This window comes from Eschrichtius robustus, chromosome 13 (assembly GCF_028021215.1).
Source record: "Eschrichtius robustus isolate mEscRob2 chromosome 13, mEscRob2.pri, whole genome shotgun sequence".
NCBI lineage: Eukaryota > Metazoa > Chordata > Mammalia > Artiodactyla > Eschrichtiidae > Eschrichtius > Eschrichtius robustus.
In genome coordinates this window covers 101633205-101649588 of record NC_090836.1, presented here as the reverse complement: position 1 = coordinate 101649588, position 16384 = coordinate 101633205, and the positions used below count along the sequence as shown (strand labels likewise).

The 16384-nt window shown below is 48.5% G+C and overlaps 1 protein-coding gene across 1 annotated transcript in view; it reads left to right on the top strand.

Moving 5' to 3' along the window:
• The window catches only part of SHISAL1 (shisa like 1), an 80967-nt gene extending 68616 nt beyond the window's left edge, over positions 1–12351 (top strand). The window contains exon 5 of the mRNA XM_068561563.1: positions 6566–12351. Coding sequence (XP_068417664.1) covers position 6566 — 1 coding nt within the window. The 3' untranslated portion in view covers positions 6567–12351. The remainder of the gene's footprint in view (positions 1–6565) is intronic.
• The last annotated feature ends 4033 nt before the right edge of the window (positions 12352–16384 follow it).

Below are 16384 nucleotides of genomic sequence, written 5' to 3'. Positions count from 1 at the left end.
CCCCCGCTAGCTCAGAGCACTCGAGGGCTGGGCCCACGCCGTCCAGGTCTGTGTCTCAGCACCCAGCCCAGGCCTGGCAGAAGATGCCACCAGCAGGGGCTTCCAGAAGGCATCATTCTGCTTTGGTCTCCGTTGCATGGGGAGCCATTGTTTTTGAACCAGTTCCCGAATGATGGACATTTCTTTGATCCTAATCCTCCACTTTTATCCACATTACTGCAATAAATGAGCTTGTAAGAATTTTGCCCTTGTGAGCGTATTTGTAGGATAATGGTTAAGTGGAATTACTGGGTCAGAGGGCGTGCGCATCTATAACTTTGGTGTGCGCCAAGCTGCCTTCCAGGAGTGACCCGATGTCCCTCCCACCAGCACGAAGCAGAGGTTTCCCCCCCAAAACGGGCAAACACATGGTGCACTCAACCTTTTGGATCTCTGCAGACGTGATGAGTGGAGGAATGTAGAAGCTTCCTTTGGTCTGTGCTCTGGAATGCTTTCTCATTATGGCTTTCATTTGCATTTCTCTTATTTTAGACTTTGGATTTGCCATTGGACAGTTTCTCTCTTTCTTTTTGGCAATTGCTTTGTTTAGATTCCTTGTCCTGGATTCTCTGGGCAGTTTCTATTGTCTTGGAAATTCACCCGTCTCATCAAAGTTTTCTGATTTCGTTGCACAGGGTTGAGTGGGTAGGTTCCCTCGTTCTTCTCTTGTTATTTGTCTGTTCCCCCCATCTTTCCTGAGCGCCTGCTCTGTGCCAGGTGTCGTTATTGGTCCTGGGGGTAAAGTAGTGGGCCAGAACCAAGAAAAGCCCCATTTATATGAAGGCTACAGACAATTTAAAATACGTGTGGAATTCCCTGGTGGTCCAGTGGTTAAGGCTGTGCGCTTCCACTGCAGGGGACGCGGGTTCCATCCCTGGTCAGGGAACTAAGATCCCACATGCAGGGCGGCACGGCCAAATAAAAAATAAAATAAAATACGTACATAAAATATGTGGACTGTTAGATGGTGATAAGTGCTAGCGAGAAAAACACTATGAGAGCAGGGAGGGAGTTGACAATGGAGTCCAACTTTCAATAAGGTGGTCAGAGACGGTCTCAGTAATAGGTGATTTGAAGGACGTAAGGGAATAGCCACGTGTTTATCTGGGAGAGGAGAGGGAAGCATGCTGGTGCAGGTGCTGTCTTGGTCTAAGTTCTTGGAGAAACACAACCAATAGGATAGATATAGATACAAATATAGATATAGTATAGACATAGATGTAGATATCTATATATAAATCTAGATTATAGATAGATATCTATGTATAAATATGTCTATATATAATACAGATAAAATATGTAAAATCTACATAGAGATAGCTATATAGAGAGGGACTTACTCCAAGGAATTGGCTCGTGCAGATTTGGAGGCTGAGAAGTCCCAAGACCTGTAGTTGGCAAGCTGGAGATCTAGCAGGGCTGATGGCCCAGTACCACTCCAAGTCTGAAGGCCTGAGAACCAAGAGAGCCAATGGTGTAAATTCCAGTCCAAATCCAAGTCTGAAGGCAGGAAAAGACTGATGACCCACCTCAAAGACAGGAAGGCAGAGAGGGAATTCTCCCTTCCTCTGCCTGTTTCTTCTATCCAGGCCCTCAGTGGATTGGAGGAGGCTTACCTGCATTGGGGAGGTGACCCACTTGACTCAGTCTACAGATTCAAAGATGAATCTCATCCAGAAACACCCTCACAGACACACCCAAGACCACGTATGATCAAATATCTGGGCACCACCCCTGTGGCCCAGTCAAGTTGACAGGTAAAATGAGCCATCGCAGCTGGAGTGGAGTGAGCAAAAGAGAGAAGATAAGGGATGTGACCAGAGAGGATGGAGAGGAAGGTCTTTGGCTTCTACTCTGAGTGAGACGGGAGCCAGTGAGGGTTTTGAGCAGAGGAGGGACGTGATGTGACATGGATTTTCACAGGATCCCTCTGGCTGCTGTATGGAGAAGAGACAGAAGAGGTTGATAAGCGAGAAGGCCATGGTAGAAGCAATGGAGGTGGCAGAAGGGCAAGGTTGATGGATACATCTGAAGGATTTACTAGTGGACTGGATTTGGGGGTGAGAGAAAGAGAAGGGCCAAAGATGCTCTGGAACTCTGATGGAGTTGTATTTACTGAAGTCAGGAAAATTGTGGGAAAAGCTGATTTGGGGCAGAGGATCAGGATTTTAGTTTTGAGCTTATAAGTTTGAGATGTCTATTAAATATCCAGTTGGTGATGTCAAGTAGACAGTTTGAAGCTATGGTGTGAGCTTGAGGCTGAAAGAGACATTAATGTATGTAGAATATTTAATTCCTTGGGAGGAGATGATTTCCTCAGGAGTGAGTAGAGATGGAAGGGAGAAGAGGAGACCGGGAAGATGGGGAGGGACCCATGGAGGAGCCTGAGAAGAAGCAGCAAGAAAATTAGGAGGAGAACCAAGAGAGGGGCCTGGAGTGTCCTGGAAGCAGGAGAAGTGATCACCTGTGTCAGTGCTGCCAAGAGGACAAGTAAAAGGAGGACCGAGAATTGACCACTGGATTTAGCAACATGGAGGTCTTTGGTGACCTTAACAAGGGTAAACTCTGCAGAATAGTTGGGTCAAAAGCCTATCTAGAGGGGTTAAGAGATAGTGGAGAAGCGGAATTGGAAAGGAAAAGTACAGACAACTTTTAAATGGTCACTTTCTCCTGCTGCTTGATTAGAGTCACCAACAGTTAATGTGTCCTGTTTTTCAAAAAGAATAAGAAATTGGATTTATTTATTCATTTCTTCCTTTTATGTTATTAACTTCATTTCAGTTTTAATTTATCAAGTGCTTTCCTATGTGTTCCTTTGGTATTTTGTCTTTTTTTCTAATTTTTGAGCTGGATAGCTAATTCATGTTTCCTTATTTATTAATATCAATATTTAAAGCTATAAATTTTCCTCTGAGCATTGCCTTGGCTGCATCTCACAAGTTCTGAAATGTAATCTTTTTATTTTCATTATTGTCTAGATATTCTGCAACTTTGATTTTTTGCTCTATCTTTGACACAAGAGTTATTTTAAAGCATTTTTAAACTTCTTGGGTTTTGTTTTGTGGTTTTGTTATTAACATTTTCAAATTCTAGTGTATTGTGATCAGAGAATGTTGTCTTACATCTGCTTTTTGGAATTTACTTTCTTTGTGGCCTGATAATTGCTTTTTGTGTGTGCATTTTCAAGAGCATTTGAACAGAAGGAAGATTCTGTTTAATAAACACAGATAGGGCTTCCCTGGTGGCGCAGTGGTTAAGAATCCACCTGCCAATGCAGGGGACACAGGTTCAAGCCCTAGTCCGGGAAGATCCCATATGCCATGGAGCAACTAAGCCCGTGTGCCACAACTACTGAGCCTGCACTCTAGAGCCCACAAGCCACAACTACTGAGCCCGCGTGCCACAACTACTGTAGCCCGTGTGCCTAGAGCCCGTGCTCTGCAACAAAGAAAGCAACCGCAATGAGAAGCCCATGCACCGCAACGAAGAGTAGCCCCTGCTCGCCACAACTAGAGAAAGCCCATGCGCAGCAATGAAGACCCAACGCAGCCAAAAATAAATAAATAAATAAATAAATAAGTTTTTTAAAATACACACACATACTATGTTATTAATTAGGTTATTTGGCTCTCTACACCTTATTTATGTTTTTGTCAACTTAATCTGTGAGGGACTGAGAGAGGTGAATTAAAATGCACCAATATTAACATACTCTGTCTTTTTCTTCCTACATTTTCAGATTTCTTGCTCCATGAATGTTGAGGCTATGTTATTTGGTGCAAAGACACTTATTACTTTAAGTCCTCATGGTGACTCTCATCCTTGATCCCCACACAATGCCTTCTTTTTCTCATTCTCTATTTCTTGCCCTGACTTCAGCTTTGTCTAACATTCAGATCAAGACCCCTGGTTTCTCTTGGTTTGCACTTGTTTTGTTTCTGCCCATTCTTTCTTGTGTAATTGTGGCAAAACACATAACAAAATTTACCATTTTAACCACTGTACCGTTCAGTGGCATTAAGTACATTCACACTGTTGTACAACCATCACTACCGTCCATCTCCAAAACTTTTTCATCATCTACTCATCCTATTATATGAAACCTTTCTGAATTATTCTACCTTCAGTAGATTTTGCTTGTAATCCAGTCTGAGTCTTTTTTTTTTTTCAGCAAGTGTGTATGGCTCATTAACATTTACTAATATGGCAGCTACATTTAGTCTTAGTTCTGTCATCATAGTTTATGACATGCTTTCTGCTTTTATAGCTTTTGTGGGGGTTGTTAATTTTCACCATATGGTCTCTGTTTTCTTTGTTTTATTTTTTGTGTATATATCTTCTGACAATTTGGAAAGCTGTGTTTTTCATCCCATAGTTATCTTCATAATTATACTGTCATATGATACCCTTAATCCTTTATTTCTTTAGACAATGTTTATTTTCTCCCTAGTATGAATGATGCCCAAGTTAGAACATATCTACTCTCCCTCCCCTTCTCTCACTTCCATCAAATGATTTTCGTTGATTATATTAGTTTTTCCATTTACCTTTTTACCTCTAATGTTATTTCCATCTCTAACTGATTTTTTGGACTCCCAACTGTAAGCAAATAAGACATAGTTTACATATATTACCTCCCTCTTTCTGACCTCCACCCTCCCTACTATAGTTTATATTGGTTCTCTGTTTTCTTTTTTTGTTCTTTTCTATAACAGTCACAGTACATTAGTTTCAGACATAGTCCTACAGTTAAATAGATTCTCATTGCTAGTGCTCTTGCCAGAGTTGCTCTATTTACCCTTCGTTATCCTAAGGTATAGGATATTATCCTTTATTATCCTCTATGTATCCTCTGTTAATTTATGCAAGAAGGGCTCATGGGAGCTATAATTCAAAAATGTGTTTTAAAAGTTTTTCTGTTGACTTTATATTTAAAATCAGGTTCATCTGGGCTTTAAATTCTTGCTTCATTCATTCATTCAACAAAGACTTATTATGTGTACCAGTTACTGCTCCAGACCCTGGCAATACAAAAATGAACACAATACACGAATACCTTGACCCTCATGTAGCTTATTTTCTAGTTGGGAGAGACAAACAATAAGCTAGACCAGTAAGTAAAATATTTGGTGTACTGGATGGAGAATGATAGAGCAGGTGATGGGGGACCACGGAATCTGTCAGCCAGAGCCCAGTGATGCAGAATGGGGTGTTGACTCTGCCATTTGGAGTATCAAGCCCTCTGGAAAGATGGACTTTGTTGGCTTAGCCCCTCCATTAACTTCCCCCCTTGCCCCTGGAACACACTGGAGTTTGGTGGAAGATGGTTTATCTGTTAGTAGCTGTAATCAGATACAAGTTGCAGAAACCCACCTACAATGGTGTGGAGGTGGGAAATCTGGGGCTGCCACCAGAACCAGGTTTCTCCCTGCTTCCCACTCCAGCCACATTAGTGAAAGTCCTTTGTTCTCATGCTCTCCCTCTGGATCCATGTCCCCTTCCCAGTAGACTTCCACTTGCATAGCATTGGCCAGAGTGGGTATGTGACCACTCCTGTCTGCAAGGGAGTATGGGAAGGTGAATATTTGTGACTGGGTAATTGCCCCTATAAATGGCTATGGGGCAGGGGATTCACTGTGTCTGCCAGAGATGGAGTTTGTATTTCTGTTCCTCATTATCCTTGTTTGGAGGTGATCTCAAGAGGAGAAAGAACAAAGGCAACTCATCTCTGCCAATCAAAGCTGTAAGTGCCCCGTTGGCTGGTGTTTACACTCCTGACCTTATCCCAGTGATCTCGTGACCTGTCCATGTGCCAGGAGTGTCCTGGTTTCCTCTCCATGGCTTTGTATGATATGGTCCTATCCAGTGGTGTGACACCAAGATTCACAATGGTTCTTTTTATTATTATGAGTGTTATCTGTATCTGTTCTTAATATTTTCTAGTTTGTTATAACAACGGTGACCATCTGGTTTATCATCCAAAGTAGAATACTTTTGAGGCTGAAGAGGGAACAATATTAAAAATTACGTCAGAACCATAAGTATTAACTGGGACTATCCTAAGCCAAGACATATAATCCCCCTGGTAACCGCTGAGGTAAAAAAACACTGTTGGTTTTGTAAGTTGATCTGGTTTTGTCTTACAGATTGAAAACTGTATCTTTGTATCTGCACTCGCTGTTCTAATAATTAGCCTGTTGATTCTCTTGGGTTTTCTATGTACGTGATCTGCCAGTAATGGTAATTAGGCTTCTTCTAGTTCACTCCTGACACTCTATGCTCTTTTCTTGTCTTATTGCTTGGGCCAGGGGCACTAGTGCTGTATGAAACCACAGTGATAGCAGACCTGCTTGTCTTGCTTCCAGCCTTAAAGTCAAACAGGTCTCAATATCTAGAAGACAAAAAAATGTCATGTGCTCAGAGAAAAACCTGGCTTCTCCTGGAACCATGGCCAGAGAGAAATGTCCCCAGTGCATCCCCATGGAGGAGACACCATGTGATACTTTGTTCCCTTCTGCTTCCCTAGAAAACCCTTTTGCCGTGCCTCAGGATGGGGGAGGTGAGACCCAAGGCACCTGGCTCAGCCTCCGAGAAGTCCCACTTCAAGACGCCAGGGAGAGCCAAGACGGCCACGGCGGTGGCAGAGGAGAAAACGCTGCCTGTGCCCGAACCCTTCCTCGGACTTCTAACACTACGAGCAAACTCAGGGGTGGGGGCCGGGTGCAGGGAGGGGCTTCTGAGCCACCCGTCCGCAAGCAATAGTCCCATTTTGGGCCGGTGGCTTCTGAGAGGTGGCGCCATGGTGGACTCAGGATGACCGACACAGCTGCCCTGGCCGAGCGAAGCCGGGAGGATTCAGGCCATGTGTCGTACCCGTGCGTGGTTCCCTTGCCCCCTCCAGTAGTGGCCTGTGGGCCTATCTGTGTCAGAATATTGAATGTGAGTGTGTGTGCGTGCGTGTGCGTGTGTGTGTGATCAGGGGTATCCTTTTTGTTTGTTTGATTGGTTTTATTGGGGTCCCCCCAAGTTCTCTGATGGGCCTGAGTCGCCTTGTGCTGGGGGTCTGGCCCAGCGTCCGGGCTCCAGCTTCTTGCTGCAGCTGTGAGCCAGATGGAGTTGGTAAGCACAGGGCACAGCCCCACTGTGTCTCAGGGGGTGCTGGGGATGCGAAATGCCGGTGGGGTTTCGTTCTTATGGAATTTGTTCCCATCATGACAGTGATAATGAGAGACACGTCTCAGGCCATCCTCGGGGCAGGCACTAAATTATCTTCACGTACGCCCTCTCTCATCACCTGGGAGGTGGGTGGGATGAACTCCCTGCAGAAGTGGCCCATGTCTCACAGCCAGGAGGAGACCAGTCCTCGGTTTGACCTCAGAGGTATAAGAACCCAAAGTCCAAGCTCCCCAGCCCAGGGTACCCCCAACACAGTCCCTGGAGCGTCTCCCCAGTGGCTCCTCAGTGGATGGGCCATCACCCAAGCTCTCCACCGTCGCTGCCCCAGGACCCTGCTACACACGACACATTCTGGTTAAGCACCTACTGTCTGCCAGTCCTCTGCTGGGCGGCGATCGGGAAGGGAGATGAGTCAGGCTGGCCTCGTCCCTGCCCTGGGGGAGCCGCATCTGGTGGGAGAGCCAGACACACAGATCATTGCTGGACAGAGTGATGAGCACTATGGAAGTGCAGAGGGGAAGGTTCTAGAAGCCCTTCCCATTTAAGGCGGGACTTCCACAAAAACTTGGATGCCCGTAACATCTGTCCACAGAGCTCACCACCGCCACCACCCACCCCGCCAGCCCGGGGGCACACACACGGCAGGGCATGACCTAGGAAATGATCACATAAATCCCCAAGGGCCAAGGTGGCAGTGTAGACACCCTCATTCCCCTGGTGTTAGTGAAGCCAAAATCTCCCCCCAGCACCCAGCTGGGTGGGCCCGGCTCCTCTGCTCTCATACCCTCACTCAGCAGGACCCAGTGTCTTCCACAGACCCTCTGCCCATCAGACGTGGCAGTGAGCAGGCAGGCCCCTGCTCGTGGTGCTGGTGTCCTAGCTGGGGGAGAAGACAGGGAAGAAATAAACAGTGAATAAGGAAGGTAGCAATAGCAGTGAGCCCTAAGCCGAGAATTTGGTCAAAACAATGTTCGTGAGGGTCCTGTTGAGCTTGGGTGGTCTGGGAAGGGCTTTCTGAGCAGGCTAAGCCCAGCTCTGAATGATAAGCAAGAGCCAACCATGGACATTAAAGATAAGAGAGCATTCCAGGCAGAAGGAACAGCTAGTGCAAAGGCCCTGAGGCAGCAACCAGCTTGATGCTTTCAAGGAACCAAAAGAAATCCAGGTTGGCTGGGACACAGAGGAAGGGTGGAAAGAGAGGTGGGTGAGAGCCCAGATGCTGTGGTCCGCTGTGAGTCACCTTAGCCTGGAAAAACATAACACCCGTCCTTTGATAAAGCAGAAAGAAGTTTCTAGGGTGTCAAGCATTTTCCATCCAGCCTGGCCTTTCATCCTCTCAAAGCCCATAAAGAAGGGACTCTCCCCATTTCGTGGACCAGGATGCTGAGCCTCAGATGGGTCAGGCGGCTTGCCCAAGGTCACACAGGCAAGCTGAGGAAGACCCGGACCCGTGGCTTGAGTCCCGTCTTCTCCAGGGCCCAGGTGTACAGCTTTGGCAGAGGCAATGTCAGAGAACCTTTGCTTGGGGTCTTGATTAGGGATAGGCGTGGCTTCCTTTACCCTGGACGCTGAGACATGCCAGGACCTGCCCCTGGGCCTTGTCCGTGCAGAGCAGCAATTGCCCTGGAAGCGTGCTCAGCAGCCATTCAGCCCAGCTGGATCAGCACACACCTGCATCCCATGTGCATAGCCTCGGGAATCAGAGAAACCTGAGCCTTGGGGAGAGGGGTGTGGGCACAGAGCCAGATTCTGACGTCAGCTCTGCACTGAGACCAGTGTGACCTCAGGCAAGTCCTGCGCCTTCTCTGCCTTCACTAAAAGGAAGGGCTCAGACCAGGTGTTTTTAGGGGGCTTGCATCTCTGGCTTCCTGCGGTTCTGGGTGCTGCTCATGCAGCTGTTCATATGGAGACGCTTCCTCTGCCGAGAAGGAGCTGGTGGCCTTGCCTCTCTGCCCCGAACACTAGAGCCAGAGGTCACTGTCACAGAGACCAGCAAGGGCTAGGGTTCCCCTGATCTGCATCCCTGGGCTTGAGAACTTGCAAGGCGCTGCTCCTGACTCCACCAGAGGTCTTTCCAGGAGCGACTGATGACCCCGTGGAGGTTGACTGTTGCAGCCGGGCTGGGGATCAGAATCCTCTGTTGTATGCAGGCGGCCCCTCATCGTGAAGCTCAGCAGACATCACAGACTTAGCAAACTGACACAGGGCAGCCTGGGATGCAGGGGACGGAGTGCAGGGACCCACAGCACTCGCTGCCCCTTCCCCGCTGGGTGGTATTGGGCAAATCGCTTCACCTCTCTGAGCCTCACCTGTCAAGTGTGTGGGGTGTTGGCGTGGGACGGAGTGGCTGAGGGGAGAGGGCAGTGTGCGTGGGTGTGAATGCCCATCTGAAACGCACACGTGTGCGGTTCATTCCCTCTCGATGTCAAGGGCTCCTCAAAGCCCCTGGGACATGGGCCATCCTGACAAAAACCTGCCCCATCCTACCATGGCAGGCAGACGTGCCAACGAGTAGAGTGTCCCTGAGAATAAGATGCAGGGTAGTGACACGTTCAAGTAGAGATTTACAGAGTTAGTGTTTTTTAGTGACTCCCTAACCTGATTTTTCGAGCTGCCTAGTTTTACTTTTTACTGTGAGCTTCCGGCTATAACCACATAATTTGTAAAAATAACAATAATAATACTACAAAAAGAAAAACAAAAAGAAGAGAAAGAAGATGGCAATATATCTGCTGAGGAACTTGTCTTTGACTCCCTGTATTTGTAAGGACTTTTTCCCACTGGGAACTGTGTGTTATAACGAGCAGTTTTATGCTTTCCTTCTCATCTGTGCATAGCGTAATTGTGCGTTTTGGAATCTCTACGCAGAACCAATACCTGGTAGCACCCATGGGCCTCTCTGCCCCCACCTGAACCTCTGAGATCCCCCTGCACCTCAAGGAGCAGCCCGCTAGCGCAGAAGGGCCTGGGGCCGCTAGCTGCCAGCCCGACATCTGACGCTGACCAGGACCAATAGGAAACAGGCCTTAACTGAAAGCACACGCATGCACACACACACATGCACACATGCACACATGTGATTCTGCAGGTAGATCCCGTCTCTCTGATAAGCCCGTCTCTGATGCTTTAGAGAAATAGCAGGTAGGCAGCTAGCATTCCTGGAGTGGTGGCATTTCCCCTCTTCATCCAAAAAACCCTTCAGGCAAATTCATCCCCAGGACTAGAAAGGAGGGCTTGGTGGCATCAGGGAAAACACAGCCAGGAATGGGGGTTAACAGGCTTCTTCTACCAAGAGATGCTTCTCAGCTCACCGTCAAATCAAAAGCTCCCTTTAGGCCATTCCCGTCACATTGAGCCTGGCACCGTCTCCCATGCACCCAGCAGACCCCCCAGACCCCTGTCCACACCAGGCCAGTGTCCCGGCCCTCTGCTGTCCCTCCAGACCACGGTCCCTGCCCAGGCCCCGTCTCCTGGCTCCTCTGACACCCCATTTACTGTGTCTACTACTAGAGGTCGTGCCGTAAAAGCAGATTAGTTTCCCAGAGTCACAGACTTTTTAAAAATTGTTTATTGATTTATTTTCATTTTTTCAGCTTGGCTGATTGGTCCCCACCAATGGGAGGAGCCATGCCTTAGGTGGCCCTCAGAGGTGAATGTGCAGATTCCGCAGCGATCCAAGTTGACGTGATGGCCCCGAGAGGAGTTGCTGGGGGCAATTCATTGCAGACACGTCCGGGTGGGCCCCCCTCTCTGCGGCAACCTTGGGGGGTTCTTATCTTACTGCTCACCTGGCGAGCACAGACAGTGTCTACCTGTCCCCACAGGCCATCTGAAAGGTCAGCGGGGCAACCACCCACCCAGTGAGTGGGTGACACTCTGGTCACTGCCACCTGCAGCCCCAGAACTCACCACCAGGCTAGGGTGATGTCCTGTCCCCTCCAGAAAACAAACACGGCACACCCTCCGTCTGACCGATGCCACGCCACGCTCCCCAGACCCTCCTTACAGCACAAATGCAGCCCCAGATGGTGATTAAGTGAATGTATGCAGCTTTGGAGCCCGTGGCCTGAAAACTTGAATGTTGAGTTGAACAGTCAGGTGAGATAGAAGATTCTAGAGATTCCATTTGTTCATGCATGCATTCATTCATCTATTCAACAAATATTTACCCAGTGCCCCTCCGGGAGCTGTTCCTGCTGTAGACGGAGATGTCAGGGAACATGCCGTGTCTGAGGGAGAGGCTGGGATCACCTGTGAAATGACTTGTTGTGCCTAACGGTTAGGAATGCTCAAATTCATAAGGAGAATAAGTGACCTTGGAGGTGGCATTGTCTCCCCCCTGCCCCGCCCCCAAGTTTTCAGTCCAAGATGCTGCCAGACAGTTGGTGCTAGATAGATGCTTGATGAGTGAGCAGCTTTGACTATTAGTTACACTCTACCTAAAACTCCTATCTTCACGTCAAAACCCTGACCTGTTTGCCCTTGACGGACTGAAATTCAGGGCTGCTGCAGTGCCCAACTCCAGGGGGCACCGTTTCTATAGACTGTGCTGTGAACAGTGACCCCAGGGATGGTGCAGTGAGGTGCCCTGTGAATTGCCCTAAACTGCTCTCCGAAATGTGCAGGATCCCATCAAAGTCAGCGAACCCCAGGAAGGGTCACCGTGCACATGATCAAAACTTACAGATTACACGGCCTCTGTGGGCATCCAGTGTGGCCACAACTGGAACCAAACTGGTGTCCCCAAGAGAATCTCTTCTTGGAAACTCACCTCAAGTTCTCACCTCGTTCCTTCCTGTCTCTTCCCCATCTTCTAGGTTAAAGCTAGTGGGATACGTCACTGTCAAATAACCAAACAGTCAGGGTCTGGGTGATGGGCAATAACTAAGTGGGGACAGCGAGAGTGGGGGGCTTTGTCACCCTGACAAGGTAGGACCTCCCCCCAAGTTCGGATCAGCCGGACAAGGGCGCAGACACCATGGGACAGACTTGTCTCTCTCCTGTAAACCCCTACTTCACGTGAGCAGGCGTGGGGTCTCTCTGAGAGCTGATAACCGGGAAAACCAAAAACCAATGATATTCCTAATAATAATAATATAATGTAATAATAATAATAATGTGTTTTACACGGACCGCTGTTGCACTGCTTTTGTCTTTATATACAGTAGTTTTTATAAAGATGTCCTTAGGTTTTAATAAAGGAGTGTCACGTCAACTCTTCCCTGTATTAAAATTTGCTTTAATGTTTCAGAAATGTGCTCGGGGGAAGCTGCGCTCACATTTGTTGTCACTCTGTCGGGAGGGTGGACGACCAGGGCCTGGGGTCTCAGCTAAGGAGCTGCTGGGGTGGTGTTAGGGGCAGCGGATCACATGGGTCCCTCCGGAAAGCCTCAGAGGGTCCAGCCCAAGGGCAGATGGAGAGGCCTGATGGACACCACCTCCCAGAGGGCAAGAGCCAGGTCGGAAAGGAGACAGAGCCTCCAAAGGGGCACTGGCGGGTGGCAGGAGGGGCTGCAAGCCGCGGGCCGTCAGCGACAATTGCTGGGGATGCAGCGCCGTCCCCTCACACCCCCCCCAGCACCGCCCCCTTCCCCTGCGCCTGAGGCTGGTGCAGCGTGAGAGCAGCTCTGCGGGTCAGTGTGTTTCCAGGCCTGGCTCAGAAGACAGGCCCCCAGTGGCTGAGTCCACCTCCAGCCGGTGGGTCCATGGCGGAGGAGCAGACCCCCTGCTCCAGCAGGGACAGACACACTTATCGGGCAAATAGGGGTTTTGCACCTCCAACAACTGTCGCCCAAGGGGGCCACGTTGGAGCCTCTCCGTCCAATCCTCAACCCCATTCCCAACTTGGCCAGAGCAGTGTCCCTCTGGGTCCAGCTCAGCTCAGAATTTCCGTCTTAAGTGCTAGTCAAACTCTTCCCGCCACCCCAAGGGACTTGAGTCCCATGGGATGGCGCAGACTCTCAGCACACACCCTCCCCCTCCCCCACACCACCAGCCTCATGGCTGGGGCAGAGGAAAAGGAGCAGGAAAAGGCCAGGGGGAGGGACAGGACTGACATCACTGCTTTGCTGCGGGCACGTTCTTGGGGCACGTTGAGGCTTCTTTGGAGAACCCTGTGGAGGTCTTCCATGCCCGTTTCCAGGCAAGGAGGACCGGGCCAGGACACAGCCACATGCACACGCACACACACACACACACACACACACACTCACACACCTCCCTGCCTTGGCACTGGGGAGCGGACAGAATAACCTTCTGAGTGAAGATTGTGCTAGAAAGCTGCCTTCTCTCTCCCAGCTGTCCCTTACCCTAGAGCAGGGTCATTTCTGGCCCCATCTGGCAGGGGTGACAACATGAGAAGGGCTCCAGATGCTTCAGGGTCTTGGGCACCCAGCCGAATGTCTCAGACTTGATTGTATGGGCAGTGGGGAGCCATGGGCTGGCTGGGGGCAAAGGGGAGACACCACCGGATCTATCCTGAGGAACAGCAGGATGTGAGCGTGGAAAGGATGCACTTCTGGGCAGGACTTCGTAAGCTGGTGGCCGTCAGCGACGGCGGATGCGCTGAGCATTGCTGGCTCCCACCCCGTTTGTTCAAGGACCTCCACAGCTTCCCTTTACATCCTTCCTCCCCTGCTCCGCTCCTGAGCCACGGGATACGGCCAGCTGGAGCTTTCACAGGAAGAAGGTACAGCCCATGGTTCTTACCAGACTAGCAATAGTTCCCCCCGGAGAGAAAGGTCTGCAGAAAGCAGGGGCCACCTGCCTCCACACCGTGACCAGGCCAAGGGGTCCTGCCGGGACTACCGTCTTCACTCCACACAGGCAAGGGGGCGACCACAAACCGAAGCATCCAGGCTCCCATCTGCACTGGGTCATGTCTCAGGATAGCGTATATTAATGCATATATGTGGAACCATGTAGAAAAATGGTATACATGAACTTATTTGCAAAGCAGAAATAGAGACACAGACATAGAGAACAAACGTATGGATACCAAGGGGGAAAGGGGGGCGTGGGATGAATTGGGAGATTGGGATTGACATATTTATACTGCTATATATATAATAGGTAACTAATGAGAACCTACTGTAGAGCACAGGGAACTCTACTCAATGCTCTGTGGTGACCTAAATGGGAAAGAAATCCAAAAAAGAGGGGATATATGTATACGTATAGCTGATTCACTTTGCTGTACAGCAGAAACTAACACAACGTTGTAAAGCAACTATACTCGTTTAAAAAAAAAAAAAGATTCCATCCCCCGTTGCCTATGACACCATCCCCCTCAGTCCTGCATCCCGGATTTCCCCCTCTGCTGGGTCATTACCACCAGCGTTCGAATATGTCTTCGTTTCACCCTGTCTTCGTTTCACCCGTCTGAAAGGCGCGCTCCAACATGCACCCCCCAGTGATGCCAGATCAGGTCTTCAGACGCCGCCGCCCACCCCAGCCCCACCCTGAGAAAAGCTAGAAGCCCTGGGCCACATGTGTTTTTTAAAACTACCGGAGGGCATTAGAGAGCTGACAAGGTAGCGAAGAATTTTGAGTTCAAGGTCTGGGAGAAGACAGAAACTCAGAAAGATGAGGTCTGCACTTGGGGCTGCTTTTTCCCTGGGGACTTGCTGATTCTGAAAGAGGGGGATGAGAGGATGAGCCAGGTTTTCCAGCTTAGCAGGCTAGGGGGAGGGGGTTGGAGTCCAGGACTACTTGAGGGAGTGATGCGTAACCCCCACTTTGGATGGGGACCTCAAAGGCTGCACCCAGGAGTAAGGGTGGACCCCCCCCTTACACTCAGGTCCGCTTCACCTGCGGGCCCAGAGACACCCAAATCCTGAAATTGGATTAAGCGGATCCCAGATTGCTAGCACTCCCATGTAACTGATAGCACCATACGCTGATCTTCCTCCAGAGAGGTTTCATCACCCTAGACTTCAAAATATTTCTACCACAAACAATTTATCAGATCTATTCTGTCTGTCACACCCTCAGAGGTAACCAGGCATACAATGCAGCAATGTGCATAAGAAACAGCAGTAATGGATCACAGGAGAGACCCACAGAAGTTCCAAAACAGCTGCACTTAATATGCTCAAAATGTATAAAATTATTTATAAAAACTGAAAACCATAAAAACATAATACGGGAAAATTTTAAAGAACCAATTAGAAATTGTAAAAAGTAAAAAGTATGATAACCAGACATAAGACCTCAATAAATGGGTTTAAAGGCAGATTAGATCGGAAACAAGGCAAGGATGTCTGCTCTCACCACTCTTATTCAGGATGGTGCTGGAAGTTCTAACCAGTGCAACGAAGGCAAGAAACGGAAATAAAAGGCATGAAGATGAGAAAGGAAGAATTAAAACTGTCCCTATTTGCAGATGATGTGATTGTCTACCAAAAAAAAAAAAAAAAAAGGCAAGGAAGCTACAAAAAAGACTTCTAGAACCAATAAGTGAGTTCATAAGATCATAGGTGAGCACACAAAAATCGATTGTATTTCTAGGTACTAGCGATGACCATATGAATGCTAAAATTATTACAATATCATTTACAATTTCTTTAAAAAATTAAAGTGTAGGTCTAAGAAAGCACATATACGAGTTTTATGCTAAAACTATAAAAAGCTGCTGAAATCAAAGAAGATCTAAATAAATGAGGAGGGGCTTCCCTGGTGGCACAGTGGTTAAGAATCTGCCTGCCAATGCAAGGGACATGGGTTCGAGCCCTGGCCTGGGAAGATCCCACATGTCACGGAGCAACTAAGCCCGTGCGCCACAACTACTGAGCCCACGTGCCACAACTACTGAAGTCTGTGCGCCTAGAGCCTGTGCTCCGCAACAAGAGAAGCCACGAAAATGAGAAGCCCACGCACCGCAACAAACAGTAGCCCCTGCTCACCACAACTAGAGAAAGCCCACGCACGCAGCAACGAAGACCCAACACAGCCAAAAATAAGATGTACCTTGTTCATGGATTGGAAGACTCAACATAGTAGAGATGTCAGCTCTTCCCAAATTGATATATAAGGTTAACATAGCTTCTATCAAAATCCCAGGAAGATTTTCTGAAGACATATACAAGATTATTTTAAAATTTATATGAAAAGACAAAGGACTAGAAAAGCTAAAACAGTTTTGAAAAAGAAGAATAAAGTGGGAGGTGTC